Source organism: Molossus molossus, unplaced genomic scaffold (genome assembly GCF_014108415.1).
Source record: "Molossus molossus isolate mMolMol1 unplaced genomic scaffold, mMolMol1.p scaffold_m16_p_4, whole genome shotgun sequence".
Classification (NCBI taxonomy): Eukaryota; Metazoa; Chordata; class Mammalia; order Chiroptera; family Molossidae; genus Molossus; species Molossus molossus.
The window spans coordinates 85938149-85961171 of NW_023425377.1; the positions used below are offsets into that span (position 1 = coordinate 85938149).

Genomic DNA, 23023 nt, shown 5'->3' on the forward strand with positions numbered 1-23023 from the left:
TCCAGGTCCCTCCATGTCATCTCAAAGGATAAGAGATCTTTCTTTCTTACAGCTGCATAGTATTCCATTGTGTACATGTACCACAGCTTTTTCATCCATTCGTCTACTGATGGACACTTGGGCTGTTTCCAGATCTTAGCTATTGGGGAAAGTATTATTGTGGGTTTTTTTTGTTTTGTTTTTTTTCACAAATGTACAGTATTACATGTTCTGTAGGCAAACATACTCAAAGATACTTCTGGATTATTTGTGGCTCCCTGTCCTGTATTCAAAATTATTATAGTCTTTTATATTTTCAAGTTGAGGAGAAATAATATGAGGCATGTGCCTACAATTCTCTGGGGGGAAAAATTACCATGTTTCATTGAATCTAAGATGCCATTACTTGGAAGGCTAGCGTTTATTTAATGTATCACTAAAAGAGATACATAAAGGTGATGGGCCAGGTGTGAGTTGGAGTGGGGTGGTCTGGGGTCAGCCAGGCTCCAGAGTTGCCTCTGTATTGATTAGTTGTTTAATCATAAACCAGCCATTTAACGCCTCAAACTCCAGTCCTGGGATAGTACTAATACCTACTTACACTTATTTTAGAGAGTTGAAAGGATGATATGAGATAGGACTTGTGACATTCCTGGTCAACAGTAAGCCCTCCCTAAATAGCAACCCCTGGAATGAGGATGGTGATAATAGTGGTCACGAATCTAGGGTCTTACCCACATCTGTCATCCTGAGATTTTTGACCCAACAAAAATCTTGATCATATTTCTCTCACCTCTGAAGAAGATTCCCCGATATTACTGGAGAGCTACAATCGGCCTTACATGCCTATGCTATCAGTGTGCCCTGAATGTACACCACCTGACCCGAATATCTGAGTAGGAAAGAACATCAGCCCTGTCCTAACCTGGGTCAAGAGAGGAAATGTGACAAGGATGCAGTCAGTGGTACATGACAACGAAGACCCAGACCACCGGACACACTGGTCAGACTCTCCCTAGGTGCCAGGACTCCTGTCCCCAGAGGGTTACGGTCCACCCCAGCAATTTCTGGCAATTCCTTCAGCCACACAATCTCCGTATCCTAAATCCAGTCATTGCTCCTCTCTGGGTCACTTCTTCCTGCGCTGGATGCAAGTTTGACTCATCCAATCTCCTTCTGACTTTGACCTTCACTGTCCTCTACTTCCACCCCCTCCTTTCTAATTGGCCACCCGGAAGGAGTTTGGAGGAGCTCTTGCGTACAGAGGCTCCGGAGACCTACTCACATCGCCCATCTGCTGTGTGCTCTCTGACAGGATGGGAGTGGTGAGCAGCAAAAAGCAGGTCAAGGAGAAGGGTAGGGGACAGTGGAGCCCCGTGAAGGTCAGCACCCAGAGCAGAGAGCCCCCACCGCTGCCACCCCTGGTGAGTGATCGCTGTTCCCAGCTGGAGAGTGGGGGGAGGAGGGAGAGCACAGAGCATGTGTGGTTCCCTGGGGTTGCTCGTAGTCTCTCGCCAGCCCCGGTGCCATCTCTTGAAAACTCAGGGTTCCCACAAATAGGCCCCCACTAGTGCCATTCAGTCTCCTATTGGTGCGGCAATATTGTAGAATGTTTAACAACCAGGTTGCTGGCATTCAAATCTGTTGGTTGTATCTTTGAAGCAGGTTTTTTAACTACCTTAGCTTCAGTTTCCCCATCTGTAAAATGGGTAGAATAAAAGTGCCTTTCTGAAAGGGATGTAACGATATGCCACATAGACACAAGTATGCCATGCTATAACGTATTGCCTTCAGTACAGGACTAGGCATGGTTAGCCCCCAGTAATTCTTCGCCAGTTTTCAATGGGCACTGGCAACCTCAACCTTGAAGAGAAAGAGAAAACAAAGAGGTCAGCTTGAGGAACGGGTGTGGTGGGGAAGAGCCTAGGGCATTTAGCAATATCTGCTGCCCCGAACCCTGTTCAGATGCTCCTGGCTCATTGCCCCCTTCCTGGTGTGCCAGCATTCCAGAGAGCTTACTCCCCTGGAATGAGGCATCCTAAGACGGGAGGGTGCCTATGCTCACCTCCCCCACAGGCCCTCAAGTGTTCATGGAGCCCATCTTGCAGTTCTGGGTTGTTTAACAGTAGTTAGCTCCCTTCCTCACTACCGGTTTCTGAAGACACATTTTTAGATGACTATTTGTGTCCCTCCTGCCTGGCACCTACCCCCTTTTAGTTTGGGGCAATTGGAAGTCTTTCCTGCTCTCTCCTCCCCCACAGGCACATCCAAGTAGTCGTCCTTCCGACTGTGACCTGATGGGGGTGGTGACTGCTTCTTCCATTTTTTAGATAAACCAGGCATCTTATCTGTGTCCCAACTCAGATCTTGGCATGTAACAATGAAATGTTTGTTGAATAAATAAATAATCGAAGGGCCATACATTAATTATTGAATTTACGCCATCGGACTTGGATTGAGTAATTCTTTCAGTTACATGCTAATGAGTAATAGGGCCTGGAATGTGCTTAACTTTTATAAAAAGTCACATGATACATATTAATTATGGGGGAAAAAATACTCATTATCCCACCACCCGATGATACCCAGAGTTAGCATTGCAGAGTCCCTGCCTCCAGACCCTTTTCCTGTGTGTTATTTATATGTTTATATTATCAATGGAACTGTACTATACATACCATTTTGAGAAATGCTACTTCAAAATTGTGTTTAATAAATATAAAATACAAAAAGAAAGATTATTCATAACACACAAGTCAGGTTGAAAGGAGAATAAAATGAACACTAGTGCAATAGTGGGAAGTGACCCGTCCCACTGAAGGTCTCTGCTGTCCTCCCCATCTGCCCCCCTCATCCAGGCCCCACTGTTCTGAATGTGCTTATCATTCCTTAGCTTGGCTTGTTCTGCATCATCCCATGTGCATATATTCCTAAACACTATTTAGTTTAATTGTGCATGTTGTGAACTTTAAATCAAACGAATCCAACAGTATGTATTCTTCTGAGACGTGGGGTTCAGACCCACGCTTTTCGTTGTGAGGTGGTCCGCGTGGACACACACAGCTATAGCTCATTAACTGCCACAGCTGTGTGGGGTTGGACTGTGTGCATATGCCCCAGTCTATCCATTCTCTGGTCGCAAGCCATAAGGGTGATTTCCATGCTGTAATGATTTTTATGTAATTATTATGTATTATATTATGCATTTCTGCTGGGAACAGTCTTGTACATGTTTCCTGGTATACATAGGCAGAAGTTTCTCTACAGGGTATATACCTAGGAATATATTTGTTGAGTTTTAGGGAAATATGTGCTTCAAATAATTCTCCCTGAGAACAAATACCCTTTTGCAATGTCGTCATGTAATGACAGAGCCAGGATTTGAAGCCAGGTGATCAGACGCTTCCCCCACTCCCACTCCCCTTCCACGGCTGCCTCTTTGTAAAGTTGGGGCATCCCTCCATACCCCTCCTCTAGACGTGTCTATGGTCGGGGCAAAGCTGGCAGGTGTCCGGGGAGTTGTTTGAGATGGCACCGGTGCCCGGAGTAGAATTTACGTGTGTGACCTCCCGCAGCGACAGGGCAGCCCCACACTCCCAGCAGTCTCGCCCACTTCAGCAGGCCCTGCCCCGGCCCTGGGGCCTTGAACTAACTCAGAGGTGTGTCCACTCCAGGTCGTGTTTAACCACCTGGCTCCTGAACCTCCCAACACACACCCGGATCAAGGTAAGAAGGGGATCCTTTGGAAGCTGAGGCTCCACGGGCCATCTCCCCGGGCCCAGGCTTTGTGCGGTTAGAACAGGGGCTCAGTTGGGAGCAGCTTCCTGGAAGAGGGGCGTGAGCCCGCTAGGGTCTGACAGGAGAAGGTGGGGGAGGCTGAGGAGGAGCACCTAGCGTGTGGCCCAGCTTCACCTGCCCTTGGGAGCCTCTCCAGCGGTCAGGCACTGGTTCTGTTAGTGCACCTGAGTCTGGATGGTTTTTTTTTTTTTTTTTTTGGTACGTGCCCCTAGTGGGAACCGAACCCGGGATTCTCTGGTCCACAGGCCGACGCTCCAAGTGCTGAGCCAAACCGGCCAGGGCATGAATGGGTATTTTTTAAAGGGCTTTACAAACTATAAATGAACACAAAAAGACAAGAGTTACAGTGAATACAAACAGCGTCATTAAACCCAAGATTTTAAAGATCTAACTCCCCACCTCAAAGGGTGAGTTTCTCCCTCCCAGCCCTCAGTCTGTTCCAGGCAGAATTACCATCTCGTTCCCCAATGTCCCAGCCCACTTTCCAAAGTGTTGATGTTCTTATCACCCACGACACCTTACCTGGTCCCCAGTCTCCTCTCGCATTTTGGTGGACAGGACTGTGGAGGTGACAGAGCAAACGCCTTCGGCCTTCCTGGGGCTCAGTCCTCAGGAGGGGCTCCCAGGATGGTGGCCTCGTTCTGAATTGGCATACAGGAGAGCAGAATACCCAACATCCTCACAACTCTCTTCCACACAGCACCAGAAGGCCATTAACTTCCTCGCACTGAGGGCATTGAGCCAACAGGACCCAGAGCCCAGCCCTGTCCAAGGACTGGGGAAGCTGTATAAGACTGAGCTCCTGCCCTGGCCGGCTTGGCTCAGCAGTTAGAGTGTCGGCCCGTGGACCGAAGGGTCGAGGGTTTGATTCCCGGCCAAGGGCACATACCTTGGTTGCATTTCAGACCCTGGCCCTGGCTGGGGTCTTGTGGAAGGCAGCCAATTGATGTGTTTCTCCACATCGATGTTTCTCTCTCCCTCCCTCTCCCCCCCACCCCTTCTCCCTCCTTCCCTTCCACTCAATCTAAAAAATCAATGAAAAAATATCCTTGGGTGAGGATTAACAAGAGAAAAAAAAGACATAGCTCCTCCCCTGCAAGAGCTCAGTCTGTCAAACTAATGAGCAAGGCACAGGGACCGGGTAGTGACCTCACCTGGTGTCTATTGTCCTTTTGGAGATCACAGGTAATTGGCATCAGGGGCCATCCTTCACTTCCTGCCAGAAGGTTCCTATTTCCAGGAAGGAAGCCCAGGGGAAGGAAATAAACTAACTGCTTCGGACACAAGAATGAATCTCAGAACCAGAGGGGCCTCTGTCACCTATTCCAACCCCCTCTTTCCACCAAGGGAAGGTGGCCACACCAAGCATTAGTGACAAAGTTGAGTCATCTATCCCAGGAAAGCTAGGTGTCCCCAGGTGACCTTTTCCAGGTGGAGCTCGGCTCCCCAGAGCTGTGCAGAAAAGCCCTCGCTGTTAGCAGTGGTCATTGGAAAGACCAGCTCCAGAGCCCTCTCTCCACCTCCATTCTGGGGACCACCAGCAAGCATGGTCTGGCCAGCCCGAAGTACCATGATGGGGCCCTGGGCATGGCTGCCGGTCTAAGTTACAGTTGCCATGTTCCGAGACCACTGCTCCCTTTGAAATTAAGGCTGGAAGGGACAGGCGAGCAAGGGGAGGGAGGAGAAGCTCATATGCCTCCAGGACACAAGGGATCAGCCAACACTGCAGCCATCAGGTCCATGCAACATCTCTCTCTGAGCTATTGGGTCCCTGACACAGTAGTCCCATCTAGGCCTTAGGGTTTCTATGTGGGGTCCAGAAAGGATGACATGATGGGATCAGAGGGGCAGTGTGTCCTTGCTACTGGCAGCAAGGTCAGGAGGTCAGTCTGCCAGACAGAAATTTCTTCTTCTGCATCAGTGAGTGAGAATGCTCACCACGGCCTCCCCTCTGTCCTTGCCTTTCCTGACCCTCTTAGTAGCCAGAAGACGGCTCATAGCACAGTCTTACCCCGGCCCCTACCATCAGTCCAATGGCCTGAGCCATGGCCATCTCTTCCTTGTTCCCTCTAGAAGAGCATTTCGTGGTGGCGCTGTATGACTACATGACAGTGAATGACCGTGACCTGCAGATGCTGAAAGGGGAGAAGCTGCAGGTCCTAAAAGAGTAAGTTTCCAGAATGCTATCTTGTGGTCAGAGGTCCCTGCAGCTCCCTCTCCCTGCAGGGCTCCCACCATCCACCCAAACCTCACTCCGCCCCACCATGCTCTACTTGGCTACCAGAATATTTTCTCCATTGCCCAGCCCCAAGCCCAGGTTCCCAGCATTTTCTTTAACTTGACTCAACTGTCTTTCTTCCACCTGTCTTTCCAAAGTCTTCCCGGTGACGTGGTTTCCTGCTCTGCTGTCAAAATCTGACTCTTCCTTCAAAGCCCACCTCTAATGTCACCTCCTCCATGCAGCCCTCCTGACACCCACAGTGTTTGCCTAGTGAAACTGCAGCTTTGTGTTGGAGTCCGTTGTGTCTATATCTGTTCTCTTGCCAGATGAGATCTCGCCCAGGATTCTACTTATAAATCAGCTGTAGTTTATTTCCACTGTTCCTGCTCAGAAACTCCTCCAGAATCTGTTAGGGTCCTGAGAGCCTGCTTTGTTCTTGAAGTTTTGCAATGAGCTTGAGCTAACAGCGTGAAACCCTGACCCGCTGACCATGGCTGGGCGGCCCGGCCTTTCTGTGTTGTCTTTCCTGTCCAGTCCCAACTCGCTCACTACATTCTAAAGACATCCATGAATCAAGAGGAAGGGTACTCACTGTGAGACAGGGGCTCTAGTGGGCTGGTCAGGCTGTTGAGACAAACTGTCCTCTGGAGGCTGTGCCAACCCCCTTCCTCCCCTGAACCAGGAGCACCGGTGTGTCAGAAGTAACCCAGAGAGCCCCGTGTTTGAGCAGCTTCAGTAAGCTCCCTCTCATCTGCCAGACTATCTGCTAGCAGGGCGGGACCATGTCGTGGGGGGCTGTGAGCTGCCCTGGACAGACCGACCTGAGCCACACTCTCACTGTTGTTTTCCCTTCTTCCCTTAGGTCTGGAGACTGGTGGTTGGCCAAGTCTCTCGTCACGGGAAGAGAAGGCTACGTGCCCAGCAACTTTGTGGCCCGGGTAGAGACCCTGGAAGTAGAAAAGTAGGTGGACAGGCCTCCGAGCAGAGGCGTGCTTGCGGCTTCTGCTGTGCGGGCTGCTGAGCAGGGTGTGGCCAGACAGTGGCTAGCCTGCGAGCCTGGTGATCCCAGCATGGAGGGAACAGGAAAGGGACAGGGAGCGGGAACTCCTGGGAAAGGCTCGCCTACTGTCCCAGACGACGTTTCAATTGCTGTGCAATACGGAGGAGTCGGTCCTCCGTGAGCCCTCACTGTTCCCAGCTGTAAAAGGGAACCATCCCTTCCCTGGCTTACCTGGACAGAAACGGCCTGTGTCCCGTGGCCTTGCAAGTTGAAAAGGTGCTGGATCAGCCACCCCTCCGCCAGCGCCTCCAGTGGGCAGGACTCAGGGGTTGGACGTGGTGGGACTCCAGGATGGTGGCCTAAATCAGAATTGGATTATAGAGGAGCAGGATCCTCATACCAGCTGCCAAAAGCACCAGGAAGGTGCACTGCAGGACTCGGCCATTCGTTCACTCACACAGAAGGCACTGGGCAAGAAGGACCAGAGCCCGCTCTGTCTAAGGACAGGGGAAGCTGTAAAATGAGTAAGACGTGGCTTCTCCCCTGAAGGAGCTCAGAGTCTCACACTCAGGAGCAAAGTGCGGGAGCCGGGTTAGTGAGCTCACCTGGTGTCCCTCGGGCAGCAAGGGCAGCCCTTGGGAGGGTTCCTGTGCCTGTTACTAAAACAGCGAGCAGGACCTCAGACCCCTCCACACTGACCAGTCCGTGCTCAGGGACCAGGAGGGAATCATGCTCTGAGTCTACCTCTGAGACCCGACCCCAAGGAGGGTGTGGTCTGAGAGCAGGTGGTCGGGCACCTTTTCCCAGAGTGAAATTAACAAGGGCACCCAAATAATGTGTCTGTTTCATTTCAAGAAAAAGGTCCGTCCAGAAAAGGGAGCACAGACACCGCTGTGAGGAGCGGTGCCCAGGGAGGCCCTGGGGGCAGAGGCACAGCTCAGGAGGGAGGTTTGGATAAGAACACTCGGAGGAGCGGGCCTGTCTCTGACATGTGCCTGCCTTTGTCCTTTTCCAGGTGGTTCTTTAGATCAATTAGCCGGAAAGATGCCGAGAGGCAGCTTCTAGCTCCAATCAATAAGGTGGGCTCCTTTCTTATTAGAGAGAGCGAAACCAACAAAGGTAAGCGTGGGCAGCAGCCCTCCCCTCCCTGAGCGCTCTGGGCAGCCCCCGCCTGAGGTCTGGCTGCTGCCCGTGCAGGGGGAGGGGAATGCCAGCCAGGAGAACCCAGCAGCCTCCAGGGTCTCCCTCCCAACACAGGCTCTGCCTGGGCAGCCCGGCTCGAGCCCAGCAGTAGAGCTTGAGGCTGCACCCACAAATCCTTCTCTCGTCGCCCAGGCTAGAAGTGCACCCTGGGCTCGGGGAGGGCAGGCATGTGTCTCTCAGGGTCAGCAGCAGACTGAGGCTGGAGGGGTCCGAAGAGGGCAGGTAACCCAGAGACATGTTCTGGAATCAACGGAGTTGGGAGCGGAAAAGATCCTTAGAGATCGTGTCTGTCAGAGGCTGTGACGTCAGGCCCTTACAGGAGCCTGGAAGGTAACATAAGGTTGTGGAATGACCTGTGGCTGGAAATAAAAGAAGGGGGCAGTGATGGTGGAGAACCAGGGGGACTTGGGGATTCAAATCCACTGACTGAGCAAAACCTGTCTGCTGCCACCGCAGGCCATGGGTTTTCTTCTTGTCCGTTCATAGTTTTCTCTCCTTTCCTTCTTACATCTCTTTTTTGTTATAAAATATAAAACACAGAAAAATTGCATTATACATTATAAATGAGTGCATACTTTTAAATATAGAGTCATAATAAATAGACACTTGTGCTACCATTAGAACGTTCCAGAAGTCTGAGCCCCTCTCACTCCTCCATTTGTGCCCCTTTCTAACTCAACCTGCCCACACCCCAGAGAGGTCACGGCTAGTCACACTTCTAGGGAAATCCTTCCGTGCTCTTCTGTATGGTTTCAGCATTGGTATTTTGTCTGTTTCTTGGCTTTCTACAAATGGAGTCCTACCACATTTACTTTCGTGTGTCTTGTTTATCTCACTGAATATTGTGAGAGTCTGTGTTAGTTTGCTGGGCCCGCTCTAAGTACCAGAAACTGGGCTATGAAACAACAGAAATGTATGTTCTCATGGTTCTGGAAGCTGGAAGTCTGAGATTGAGGTGTCCGTGGGTTGGTTTCTTCTGGGGCCTCTCTCCTTGGCATGTGGATGGCCGTTTTCTCCCTGTATCTTCATATGGTCTTCCCTCTCTGTGTCCTCATCTCCTCCCCCTCCTCCTCCTCCTCCTCCTCCTCTTCCTCCTCTTCCTCCTCCTTCTGTTGTTGTTGTTGTTGTTGTTGTTGTTGTTCTTCTTCTTCTTCTTCTTCTTCTTCTTCTTCTTCTTCTTCTTCTTCTTCTTCTGTTAATCCTGACCAGAGGATATTTTTTCCATTGATTTTCTTTTTTTAGATAGAGTGGAAGGGAGGAAGAGAGAGAGAGGGAGAGAGAAACATTGATGTGAGAGAGACATATCGATTGGTTGCCTCCCTGTCCAAGAATCAAACCTGAGACCCTTTGGTCCTTGGACCGTCACTCTAACCACTGAACAACACCGGTCAGGACCTCCTCTTCTTCTTATAAAGTCACCAGTCATACTAGACTAGGGTCCGCCCTAATGAGGTGGAATCAACGGAGTTGGGAGTGGAAAAGATCCTTAGAGATGGTCTCTGTCAGAGGCTGTGACGTCAGGCCCGTACATTCACTTGAATGTAATCACCACTTGAAAGGCCCCATGTCCAAATGCAGTCACATTCTGATATATGGGGGTTGGGGCTTCAGCATAGGAATTGGAGGGGTGGGGCACAATTCAGCCAGTAACAGTCACTCACGTTTTTGAGAATGGCAATAGTCGGTTCACTCTCAATGCGAACAGGTTATATGAACCTTCCATAAGCTATTTCGCTATTCTCATGTTGGTGGACATAGAGTTGTTCCAGTTTGGGGCTATTATGAACATAAACTAGGAACCTTATTACTGTATGCTTCCTGGTACACGTTTGACACTAGTCGTCCATCTTTGAGATACTGAGTCAGTACCCCCATTTGAAAGATGAGAAAACTGAGTCTCTGAGGGAGGAAATGACTCACTCAAGGCTAACAGTGAACAAGTGTCAGAGCCCAAACCATCTAAGGGGTTCCGAATAGCTTCACAGGACCTAAAATGCATCAAGCTGGCCTAACCTGGGGCAGTGGGGGGCGGGGGGGGGAGATTTCCGCAGCAGTGTGGAGAAGCCTTTGTTTATCAGGACACTGCACACAGGGACCCTTTACAGATAAATTTTAACCGGAGAAGAGGTGAGAACAGCGACATCGGTGGAAGGGAAGGAGGGTGGCTAGACTTTGATTTGGTTCCCTGTGGGCTGGCACAGTGAGAATTGACAGAGGTTTGGCCCAGGAGGAGCACCCCACTGGGCTTGGCCCTCAGCTCCATCATGGCCTGAGATCTGCAGTGAGCGGAAACACCAGAGCAACAAAGCTGGACAAGGAGCTGTTTACAGCACACTGGGAGGCTCAGGGGGCAGCCCTCGGCCTCATCGCCCTCGGAGGGTCAGGGCTGGGCTGGGGAGGAGAAGGGGTGCATGATACATTGGGGTGCTCTGTGCAGAATTTCCTGAAATGCACCAATGGATGCATCTTATTACACACACACACACACACACACACACGCACGCACACACACAGCATGAGGCAAAAGTAGGTTTACAGTTGTTCCTATGAAAATAATACAATAATTAATAAATAATAATACAAGAATAAACTGTTTCACATATACCTGTAAACCTACTTTTGCCCCACCCTGTTTATATATTGTCACTATTCCATTTTAATGGCAGAACACCTATGTCCAAGAATAAAACTGTTATGTGTTGTAGAATATTTTCAACACATACAGAAGTGGAGAGACTAGTATAATGGGACGCCTTGTGCCCAATGCCCAGCTTCAACAATGATCAGCTCAGCCAGTCTGGTTTCACGTACATCCTCACCTAAGCCTAGTACTTTGAAGCAAATCCCAGATATCATGCCATTCCATCCTGGAAGTGACGTTTTATGACTGCCTAGGGCTAAGGTGCCCTCTGGAGGGAAAGGGGCTTCCAAGCTCAGAGTGGAGGTGGAAGGGGCTCTCTCAGGGTGGGGTACCTCCTCCGGTCCTTGCCCGCAGTGGGAAGCCAGCCCAAGATGGTCAGTGGCAAGATGGAGCTGGGGCTGTAGGACTGTGCAAGCAGCATCACCCCCACACATGCTCCTATACACACATGTATACACACATGCACACACGTGCCTCAGAACTCCAAAGCAAGACCCCTCTGTCTGCATCTGGAAGCCACACCCAGAGGCTGCAAGACAGGGAAGGAACTCAGAAGCAGGGGGAGTGAGTTCTAGCCCCCTGTGGCCTCCAAGTTGTCCCTTAGCTTCTCAAGCCTCAGTTTATTGATATCCATGTGAGGACCCACTAGTTTCTCAGTCCAAAAGCAGGTGGTCTTTCAGGGGTTAAGAAAACTCAGCATCTGGGAGCCCAGCCTGTGTGCCCAGCACAGCCCAGAGGCAGGGCAGGGGGTCCAGATTTTGGAGCAGGGTCAACCAGATTTTGTGAACCTGAAGTTGATAGGATTTGGAGGTCCCTTTAAGAAGAATACCAAATTGTAAAAATCTGTATATCAGAGACATGCCCTTGGATGAGCACGGGTAAGTGAGGGGCCCTAATCATGAGCTTGGGCAGTGGTCTGTATGGAAGGAAGAGGGCCTCCTTGGCCTGCTGTGGGTTTCCACAGCAGGGTGCAGCCGAGGAAATGGGGAGAAGAACCCTTTTCTTCACTCTGATGGTGCGAGAGGAATGAACTCACAGAGCCACTCTCCAGTTCTTTAAATTCCGGGGCAGAGCTGCACCTCCAGGCGCGGGGTGGGCGAAACAGTGCAGAACGCGGCTGGGGCTGGGGTTGCAGGAGTGTTGTGGGCTGTGGCCGCGGCAGGACCCCTGATGGGGCGCCCGGCCTCTCGGAGTTCTTTTGCAAGTAGGTTAAGGGAGATGGGAGGAGAGCAAGAGTTTGCGATGGAGTGATGGTCTGAAAGGAAAGGAAAGCTGCCTAAAGACCAACAGCACAGCCGAAAACCAAGCGTCCACACTCAGGAGAAGAGGTGTCCAAGCCTGACACCTGGCGGGCGAGGGTGGTACTGCTCACCGTAGGTGCGCCCTCAGGGAGGACCCTAGAGCCCCCAAGCCTGCCGCTTAACTAGCCGAGTGACCTGGGACAAGTGACATCCCCCTTTAGGGCTTCAGCTTTCTCATCTCCCAGATAAGAGTCGGGGCATGGTACCAGGAGAGCTGGGCAGAGGCATTTTTATGAAAACATCAAGTTTATGGGAAGAAGTTTCTCAACTGGAAACTGTCGCCTCTTTAACTTGCTCTTAATCCCTGCCATCTGCTAGCACTGGCCTGCAGGCAAACACTAACACAGAGGACAGAGCACTCAGGTGTGTGAACGGATGTGAGCAGAACCCCTGGAGGGGGTGCTGGAGGTTGGGACGCGGTGCTGCGTGTGGGAGCAGAGGCAGCCTTTTCAGCCAGAATGAATGAATGATCAATCAATCAACCTCTTAGTTCCTCCATCAGCTCGACATTTCTCAGTATTCCATGGCAAAGGGTCCCTGAGTGACCTGGCTCCCAGGGGAGGGATGCCATGATTCTTAAGAGAATGTCCTACCTGCTCCAGGGTTCTGTGGTCCTCTGGCTGAGTTTTGGGAGACGGTAGGGGAACATCAAGAAGAGAGTCGGATGGAGCGGATAGGGCAGACTCCCAGGCTGGAGGTTGAGATGAAGGCAAAGATAGGGTGGAAGTGGTCAAAACAGAGCAGAATTCAGGGAGTTTTCCCCCAAGGCTTTGAAATGAAGCCCAAATCTCAGTCCACTCTTCCCTCATTGGTTATGCCTTCCTTCTCACACTTGTGTCTTTATTAACCCTCCAGGTGCCTTTTCCCTGACTGTGAAGGATGCAACCAGCCAGGGGGAGGTGATCAAACACTATAAGATCCGCTCCCTGGATGAAGGGGGCTATTACATCTCCCCCCGAAACACCTTCCCCACCCTCCAGGCTTTGGTGCAGCACTACTCTAGTAAGAGGGGGCACCTGATGGGGGCGGGGGTTTGTGCCAGAGCAGCCCTTGTATTTCTCTGTGGCTAAGATCTCAAGATTGAGAATCACTGGTGCTATCTTGGAGTTGTCAACTGTCAACATAGTGGTTCAAAGTCTGTACCTAATCCCTTCTACCCTTCTACTGGATCAGCATTCAACAACCTGGAGTCTTAGAGAGAGCAGGTCGATGCAAGCATGCCTTGCTTTATCCGAAACCATTGTAAAGAGCTGTGTGTGTGTGTGTGTGTGTGTGTGTGTAGTGTGTGTGCAGATGTGTATACATGCACTTGGGGGGGGGGGGCGGTTGGGACCAGCAAGAAACAGTGAGGGACACGGCTAGAAAAATTAGGGCTCTCCAAGGAGAGATGCGAGTCTGGCTGCTCTGTAACTTCCAGCCCCATGTCTCCTTCCCTAATGCAGATAAAGGGGATGGCTTATGCCAGAAGTTGACCCAACCCTGTGTGAGCCTGGCTCCTCAGAACCCCTGGGCCCAGGATGAGTGGGAAATTCCCCGGCAGTCTCTCAGGATGGTCCGGAAACTCGGGTCAGGGCAGTTTGGCGAAGTCTGGATGGGTGAGTATGTGGCATGCCGGGAGCCTCTCACCCCGCCCAGCATCCTGAGGCACAGAGGGCTCAGGATTTGCACAGTGTATCCTGCTTCCCTAGAAAGGCTTGTGAGGGAGAAGGGACAGAGGCTATGATGCCCACTTCACAGGTGAGGTAATGGAGGCATAGAACATTGTCCCTCAAGTGCCTGAGGGAGGCTGAGACAGGCTGGCACATCCATCTGCCTCAGGAGCTGTACATTCCAGCCCAGGGCCACCTCCTAAGGGGGTGGCTCTAGCTTCAATCCCCCACTCCCACCCCCCAGCATCAGGATGGCTCCTGAAAGCTTATGGGATCACCTTCCACAACCTCAGGGTCTTCTGAATGACTTCTTCATTCTCTCCCCCACCCCCACCCCTCCCCTGGCTCAGGTTATTACAAAAACAGCATGAAGGTGGCCATCAAGACCCTGAAGAAGGGAACCATGTCTCCAGAGGCCTTCCTGGGCGAGGCCAACCTGATGAAAACTCTCCAGCATGAAAGGCTGGTTCGCCTCTACGCTGTAGTCACCAAGGAGCCCATCTACATCGTGACTGAGTACATGGCCAGAGGTGGTGCCCCGTGGTGGCCTGTGTCCCTCAGACAGAGGCGGGAGGGGCAGAGGGAGGGTACTGGCTTAAGGGCTGAGAAGGCAGAGGCCCCTCTGCTGCTGTGGGTTTGCCTGGCCAGGGGACCTGTGCAGGGGATCGCTGAGCCATGGGCTGGGCTGATTGGCCTATGTCCTGCGCACCTAGGGTGTCCCAGGTGCACAGGGGTGGTGGGAGGGGAGGAAGGTGAGAAACAAGACAGACAAGTGGTTCTGTAGAGTTGTGTCCTCAGTTCAGGAGCACTTGGAGTATGTCTTCTGTGCTCAGCACTGTGTGACGTTGCTGTGGAGGACAGAGCATGGCCAAGTTAGAAGAGCAGTAGGCTGGGTGTCAAGAGACGGTTCTAGTTCCAGGTCTACCACTTACCTTTTACATGGGACCTTTTATACCTGTATGAATATTTTACCACATGGTGAAGAGAGAGGTTGGGTGAGATGACCTCTGAGGTCCACAGTGTGGCCAGGCTCTCATGGGGCAGTGGGGGTCAAACCTTGGCCTTTGACCTCCTTGTCACCCCTCCCTGAGGCCACACACTGCTTCCTGTAGGACCCTAAGGTGCCATGCTAATCTAGTTCCTCAAATGTCCCCATGAAGGGAACCCCACATTGAGCTGGGGACCCAACAGCTCCTTTGTGCACCTCTTAGCCATACCTCAGAGGAGTGTGTCCTCCCCCCCCCCAGTTTTTAGATGCTCTAAATCCCAGGAGGCGGGAGGCGGGTCTCTCCATTCTGGTGCTCAGAGGCACAGTCTCTGCCAACAAAGGGTGAAGGGGGCAAGAATGTCATACCAGGAATGCGCACTAAACTTGTAGTCAGAGGAGCAGGTTCTGCTCCCGACTACTTGCCCCGTGAACCTGGCTGAAACCTAACTTCCTGTGAGTAGATAGGAGCGTATCCGCTGCCTCCTGGGTGCTGTGAGGACCGGGGTCCGAATTCTGTAAAGCAGAAGGCACTCGATGCTGTGGGTGGACTTCTTCTCTGTGGACAAGAGATCTCACAGAGCGCCACCCACTGCTGGCCCGCGGGCGGGGAGCAGCCCACACCTGGAGGAGGCTGGCAGAGCCAGGGAGGGCCGTGTGCAGAAGTGCAGCCACAGTGTCTCTCCTCAGGGTGCTTGCTGGATTTCTTGAAGACGGATGAAGGTAGCAGATTGTCCCTCCCGAGACTGATCGACATGTCGGCCCAGGTTTGTGAGCTACCAAGGGCAGTGGGCCTGAGTACCAACGCCTTCGTGGGGGCTGAGATCCCTGCCTCTTGTCCCTGACCTCTGCCTTAACCAAATCAACTATTTAGAGGTTGTATCAATCCAATTTAGGCTGGGCTGTGAAAGACAGAAAATCCAAAGTCATAGTGACTTACATTTTAATGTGTAAACATCCAAAGGTGGGAAGTTTGGGGTGGTAGGTGGGACTGCCCCTCAAAGTCACAGGGACCCAGGTCTCTTCCACCTGCCAGGTGTCTTAACATGTCATCCGACTGCCCAAGGTGGATACTCGCACTTTACCATTCGTCCTCTTCTCAGTCAGCAGGAAGAAGTCAAGGGGGGTGGGAGGTGAAAGTCCATGTTCCTTCCTAGAGACATGTCCCTGAAGTCACCCACTACATTGCTCTTACATCTTCCTGGCCACAGTCACCTGGCCACACCTAGTTGCAAGGGAGCTTGGGAAATGTAGTCTTTATTCTGGGCAGCCATGATGGGATGAGGTGCGTTCTATCAATAAGAAAGAGAATAGATGGTGGTGGGGAAAACCCAGAGTTTGCACGTATTCCATTTAACATGGTCAGCAAGCGTTTTGTGGTGACCTCATTTCTTCCTCAGAAGGTGCCCACAAATGCCTTCTGTAGCAGGTGGGAAAATGGAGAGGAGGGATCTTTCCTCCCCAGGGAATTTAGCTGAGGGCTCCAACTGGCAGAAAAACCCATCTGGGGGCCCCAAGTCTGTATGTCTGTTAAAACTGGAACTCTCAGCAGAAAATCTTTGTGGTCAACCTGTGAGACATGTACACACATGCACACATCCGGCTGCAAAAAGGAAACCTCCCCCCGCCGCATGCTGCCCCTCCCCAGCTCACAGCCTTATCTGCCCTTAGTATCGAGGCAGGAACTGATGTCACCGCACCCTTTTTCCACAGACAGGTTTGAGGAGCTGGCGATATGGTGTCGGAAAATTAGCGCTGGTAACTGGTTTCAAACCACATAAGAGTGATAAACCTGTGAACTCTTTTTCTTACTTTTCCTTCTCTCTCTCTCCCCTGCCTTCTTGGGTCACCCAGGGGCAAAGGATGTGAAAAGCCACCTCAGTTTATACCTAGGTGTGGTCAAGATGCTGAGAGTTAAATAACCAAAATCAGAACCTCCCAGGTGGTCAGCTTCTAAACCATGTTCTGGTCAGGCTAGTGCCTCCCCAGGTGTGCATACATGCGCACATGCATGCACACACACACACACACACACACACACACATGCACACACCCAATCTTCCTTTTCCTGCTCTACAGGATGAAATGCAAAGCTCCCCTCCAACCACAACCCCAGGTGTCCTACTTTGAAGTCACATGGCAACTCCCTAATGTCTTGGGAGCCTTTGCCCAGGCTGTCCTCTCTTCCCAGAATGCCTTTGACTTTCTTCTCACCTGGAAAAATCCTAATCAGTATTCATGATCCAAGTCAAGTGTCCTTTCTGGTACATTTTCCCTGGACCTAAAAGTGTTGGCGAGCACTTAGCTCATATGTTCTCTTTAGCATCATGCACAGTAGATTCTTCTCCTTGAAAACACATCTGGGCCCTTCTCAACCTTTTTTTTTTTTTTTTTTTTGGTATTTCTAGTACTGCTAAATACATATTTTTAAATGGAATGAGTGCTGCTAAATGCTGTCCAGATATAAGATATAAAATATTTGGTACTTAGCTTTATAGTCCTCACAGTACCATACCAGTAAATGTATGTTGATGGAATGGTTTAGCAAAGGAAGGGAGGGAGGGAGGGAGAGAGGGAGGGATTCATGGGTAAATCAATACAATGGAAACAGATCAATCCCAGTACTGGCCTCTTGCTGCTACAGATTTGAAAGATAAACTGGCCTTCTATCTCTGCCTCAGTTTCTTCCTCTGTCAGTGAGAGTGCAGATAATAAAGCCTGAGTTAGTCTCCTTGGCTGAAGGGCACACCAGCAGCACAAACAGCTATTCCAGCCCAGCGCTGGTGATGGGGGCAGAGGCGGAGTCCCCTCTTTTCCTGCCTCTGTTCCATGAGGATTCTCCCTGCTCCCTGCGGGCCCACCGTGGAGCAATGCTGGGTTGGGTTCTCTGCCACGTGTTTCATTTCATGTTCACCTCAGCTCCATGCCCTGCAGACCCCTTTCCTCATATTCCAATCAGTTCAGTGACATTTCAGGGAGCATAAGCAACATGCCAGGGGTCAGCGATTTCAAACCAGGGCACCCTGCTCCCAAAACCGTGCTTCCAACCGGCCATGGTGATGAAACCCTCTCCTTGCCTCCACCCTTCCCTCTCCCTGCGGCCTCTTCCCTTTCTTCTCCCCTCTCAAGAGAGCTCCCTTTTCTCCTGCCTTTATTCTGCTGTCTTCCTCCCCTGCAGACACTTGGAAGGAGAGGACAGGTGGGTGGGGGTACAGGTAGCCCCTAGCTCTGATGACAGCATCTCTGCCTTTCTGGGCTCTTATGGGACAGGGGTGTATATCTTATTCAGCTGAGGAGCGGTGGACGTTCCCACCAAGCATCTGCTCCTTCTTCAATAGCACCACCATCCCTTATGCACCTACCAAAACACACACACGCCAGACACCCAAGCCTCTTCTCCTTCCGGCTGTGAGACGATGGATGCTGCTTCTACAGACAGGCTGGTGGCGAGGGTGGGCAGGGTCCTTCCTCTCCCCAGGAGCTGTAGGGGACCCTGGCTGGGCTCGGTCCTTGCATAGAGGTCCTCACATTGCTCTACCCTGTGTGGCATGTTCCCTCAGATTGCTGAAGGAATGGCGTACATTGAGAAAATGAATTCAATCCACCGTGACCTCAGGGCGGCCAACATCCTGGTGTCTGAGACCTTGGGCTGCAAAATCGGTGACTTCGGCTTGGCCCGGATCATTGACAATGAATACACCGCTCAAGAGGGTGAGCCAAGACTCCCAACCACAGGGAGACCTGGGTCTTACCTTCCCCAGATCCCAAACTCCCTTGTACTTCTCATCACCACATAGCAGAGCCCTATGTGAAGAGATCAGAGAGCTGTGTGGTTTCCACAGCTCTGGCCTTATCCCCAGCAGATCAGCATTTCCCTAACTGTGCTCTGAAGAGCACTAGAGCATCCCGAGGAATGGTTCTGTGATGAAGTAGGTCTGGAGATACTGCAAAGTCCATCCAGTGCCCCCATGGTGATTTCCAATGCACACCAGCATATTAAAGGCACTGAGACGTCCTGCAGCAAAGCAACAGTGTACATTTGCTTCACCTGGTGTCCCTCAAACTAATTTTGTTCGTTTGTTTGTTTTTTTCTTTATTGATTTTAGAGAGGAAGGGAGAGGGAGAGAGAGCTAGAAACATCAGTGAGGGAGAACATTGATTGGCAGCCTCCTGCATGCCCCCCACTGGGGATTTGGCCCACAGCCTGGGCATGTGCCCTGACCTAGAATCAAACCCACAACCTCTTGGTGCATGGGCCGACGCTCAACCACTGAGCCACACCAGCCGGGTTCCCACAAACTAATTTGAACCCAAAATACTTTTCCACTTATTGCCTATTAACTCCCCACAGAACTAAGGTTCCAAAGGACACACTTTGGGAAACACTGCTCTGAAGTGGGAGCAGCAAAACCTTATACCTGAATTAGGTTTCCACAGAGTCCTCTGGTTTTCTCTATTAGTATAGGAAGTAAAAATCCTCTTCACAGGAGGAATTGAAGGGGTCACGTGCATTTATCAAGCAAGCTTGCAATTCATATCAGCTGAGCATATTAATCAGCAGGCGCAAGAGAAGGGTGCATATGGCTCATTCTCCGTTCTCTGAAGGAACTGCAGGCTGGCTGGGGAGGCAGGGAGAGCCAGGCGAGGTGGGAGCGGATTGGGTGCTGAGTTATGCCATCCGCTCTGAATGCTGATCAAACTGTAGCCATCCACATGGCGCCCTGGGGCAGCAGGGTTTGAATCCCCTTCTCACTGTGACCCCTAAGTGATGTGTAATCATTTCCATGTTGCAGGAAATGATTAACTGAAGCAGGGACAAGTTAAAGTCAGTCACCCAAGTCATGAGTTCCTTGTTATTAACAAGGCCAGGGCAGGAGGAAATTGATGCCTCTGTGCAGATGGAAATATGTGGTGGTTACCCAATGAAGCCCAGTGGGCAGGGACCCAAAGAGGGTGACAGCGATGATATTTGTGTCCCTATTGTTCTTTCATGCTGTGGCCCCCAGTGTCTGCACATGCCTGGTCATGTGTCCCAGTGGGTCTCAGTGACTCCCTGGATGAAACGGTCGAGTAGGGCGGGCCAAGCCCTGTAAAGGGAGCTGGGGGGCCAGAAAGAGCAGTGGGGAGGGGGTAGGCATGCAGGGTCAGTCAGTCCTGGACTCACAAACCTGTTCATGGCTTTTCCCGCAGGGGCCAAGTTCCCCATCAAGTGGACTGCCCCAGAGGCTATTCATTTTGGGGTGTTCACCATCAAGGCGGACGTGTGGTCATTTGGCATCCTCCTGATGGAAATTGTCACCTATGGGCGAGTACCCTACCCAGGTAGGCAGTTTCATCCCGCAGTGACTCACGGGTTCCTTGCTGTCCTGGGATGGCAGGGTGACCGTGCTGCCTGGGGCCACCCACGTATGTGTCAGAATGCAGTCTCGATGGTGGTAAGCATACCAGTCTGAGGGCAGGGTTCTGCCCCCTTCCTCAACATTGCTCTTGTCACCAGGGCCCTGTTCCCTACCTCCAGCAGGGCTCAATCAGTCCCCAAACCTGGAATTAAGTAAAGGTCAGGATGTGAACTCTTACTCACAACTGGATTGTTCTCAGTTGAAGACAGTCCCTCCCTTGGCCTTGGGTGTACTCTCGAAAGTGCCACCTTGACTGTGAAACCCCAGGCCCAAGCCCCCAGCCCCGCGTCAGAAGGGCTCGGGCAGCTGAGCAGTCGCTCCTGGTCAGCAGGTGGCGCGTGTTGGTGGAACACCTGCCCAGGGAGCGATGGGCTTCAGTTGTGTGCCAGGCAGTCCCCGACAAGCCAGACAGGGTCCCATCCACGGAGGAACCGCCAGCACTGAGGACAAAATCTGCAGCCTCGTTTCCAGAGGTTCTCCAGGCAGTGAAAGTAAATAAAGAGGTGTTTAAAGGTGGCACCAGGCGGGCAGCCAGGTCACCTGCGAGGAGGTGTCTCGCCCGCCCCTCAGCCACGCCCTGCGTCCCCTCTGCCTCCAGGAATGAGCAACCCCGAGGTCATCCGCAGCCTGGAGCGAGGCTACCGCATGCCGCGTCCCGACTCGTGCCCGCCGGAGCTGTACCGCGGGGTCATCGCCGAGTGCTGGCGGAGCCAGCCCGAGGAGCGGCCCACCTTCGAGTTCCTGCAGTCGGTGCTCGAGGACTTCAACACGGCCACCGAGCGGCAGTACGAGCTGCAGCCCTAGCCCGGCTCCGGGCTGCGTGGGCGCCGCGGGGCTGCGGGAGCCCGGCGCGCGGCTCTGGGGCTGGATGGCGCGCGCCTGTGGCCCGACCCGCGGAACTGACGGGGCAGGTTCACCCCGCGGCGCTTATTCCGGCCCCACACGGGCGGGAAAGGCGAGGAGGGGCGCCGTTCGCCCCGACGCGGCACCCAGAGGCGGCCTAGAGCGTGGTCCCCAGCGTGGACCCCGAGCCGATGTCGCAGTCCCGCCCTTCTCTGGCTGTACGTCCTTGGGCAGGCTACTTAGCCCCCGGCGCCTCCGCTCCCTCTTTGTGCAACAGGAAGGAGCGTTACAGTACCTACCTCGTCCATTCCTCGTGGGTCCAGAATAGTTAACCCGGTACGAGGTTCAGAAGGGTGCCTGGCACACTCGAGTTTGTCGTCATACCAGGCGCCCCTGTGCTGGCGCAGGTGACCGGAGTGCCGTGCTCCCACCTGCGCGGACCGCCTCCCCCCAGGCTCCCCTCCGCCCATCCCAGACGCGGAACTGGTCCTCCCCAGCCGTGGGCTCCGAAAGCTCCACCGGTGAGGGCTCCGGGAGGGGAGCGCTCCAGAGCTTTGGGACTTTGCCGTATTCAAGTCATGAGCTCTGACCCTTTCCGTGCCGTTGCTGGTGACAAGCCTGGTCATCGCTTCCATGACATACGTGGACGGAAGAGTGGCTCCGCTTGTGACTCGAGGATGACCGGGGCTTTCCGGTGGGAATCGAGTCCCCAGCCCCAGAACCGCTGCGCAGACCCAACTGGCACTGCCTTTGAGCAGGGCCAGCAGGTGGCGCCCTCACCTCAGAGATCCTTGACCTCAGCAAAGCGCCAGAGCTGACGGTGGGAGCCTCGCTTCTTGGGGACACCCACAGATGAGAAGAACAAGCCCCCTAGGCTCCCAGTCCAGCCACCAGGCGCATAAGCAGAAAGCAGATGACCGTGAGATGCTAATACCAAGAAACATTTAAGAAGCTCTCCATTTGTCATGTTTTTTGTTTTGCTTATAATAGATCTTTTTTAGCAGTTACCGAAAAAGAAGCAGAAAATACAGAGAAAACTATTTACCCATCACCCCTGTCCTTCCCATTTCCCCTATTATTATCTTGCAAACGTGGGGTATATTGGTTACAAGTAATGAACCAATTTTGACACATTGTTAACTAAATTCATAGTTTCCTTTAGGATTCTCTCTTTGTGCTGTATGTATTTTTCTGTGGTTTTGCACAGATGTGTAATGTGTAATGACATGTCTTCACCATTACAATATCACATGGAATAGTGTCAGTGCCCTCAAAATTCTTGTGTTGCACCTATTCATGTCTCCCTCTCCCTCTCTGAACCTCTGGCCACCAACTTGCCATGTAGTGACTCGTCTGATCTTGTGACAACCCAGAGAGGTATGATCACTGACATCCATAGACAGAGGAAGAAACTGAGGCACAAAGAGCTTACCTGGTGTTCCCAAGGTCACACCGCTCATTGTAGCAGGATGGGGGTGTGGACCCCAGCAGAGTTGTGGGACTGTGGCAGCAAGGTAGGTGGGGCTGCTGGGCTAGGAGAACCTCGCTGGAGGGGCTGCTTCTTCAAGGAAACAGAGGTGACTAAGCAAAGAAGGACACGTGTCTGTAGAGTCCTTGCTGGTTCTAGACTACCTGCCCATCGTCTAGATTCTCCAACAGCCCTGGGAGGAAGGAGACTGGCAGAGACTCCACACCACCAGTCTTGCCCAGAGGCTGTTAGCTGGCCAGTGCTTGGCCCCCAGCCTCTACCATAGTGCAGTGTAGAGAGCACAGCATTCCTAAAGGGGGGGAGGTGTTCTGCAAAGGTAGGTCTGGCCTGAGCAGTTCCCAAGTGGATCCCGGGGTTGGAGGCTGTGATCAGACTGGGACTTGGACAGATCTCCATTAGGAGGTCCGGGATGCTGGAGGTAGGGGCTCCAAGGAGTTCTGGCAAATTTCCTCAGACCTCTCCCTCAAACTGAGGGCTCTTTTTAGGAAAGTGACTGTTAAGTCTCGGGGGGGGGG

At 52.2% G+C, this 23023-nt stretch overlaps 1 protein-coding gene across 2 annotated transcripts in view; it reads left to right on the top strand.

Annotated features, from left to right (window-relative positions):
- The window catches only part of BLK (BLK proto-oncogene, Src family tyrosine kinase), a 58989-nt gene extending 38003 nt beyond the window's left edge, over nucleotides 1-20986 (top strand). For both annotated transcript variants that reach the window (XM_036240841.1, XM_036240842.1), the window contains exons 2-13: nucleotides 1295-1403; nucleotides 3654-3705; nucleotides 5851-5944; nucleotides 6861-6959; nucleotides 8014-8117; nucleotides 12999-13145; nucleotides 13586-13738; nucleotides 14143-14322; nucleotides 15468-15544; nucleotides 18338-18488; nucleotides 19968-20099; nucleotides 20775-20986. In XM_036240841.1, the coding sequence (XP_036096734.1) occupies nucleotides 1296-1403; nucleotides 3654-3705; nucleotides 5851-5944; nucleotides 6861-6959; nucleotides 8014-8117; nucleotides 12999-13145; nucleotides 13586-13738; nucleotides 14143-14322; nucleotides 15468-15544; nucleotides 18338-18488; nucleotides 19968-20099; nucleotides 20775-20980 (1503 nt within the window). In that variant the 5' untranslated portion in view covers nucleotide 1295 and the 3' untranslated portion in view covers nucleotides 20981-20986. The remainder of the gene's footprint in view (nucleotides 1-1294; nucleotides 1404-3653; nucleotides 3706-5850; nucleotides 5945-6860; nucleotides 6960-8013; nucleotides 8118-12998; nucleotides 13146-13585; nucleotides 13739-14142; nucleotides 14323-15467; nucleotides 15545-18337; nucleotides 18489-19967; nucleotides 20100-20774) is intronic.
- Nucleotides 20987-23023: the final 2037 nt, after the last annotated feature.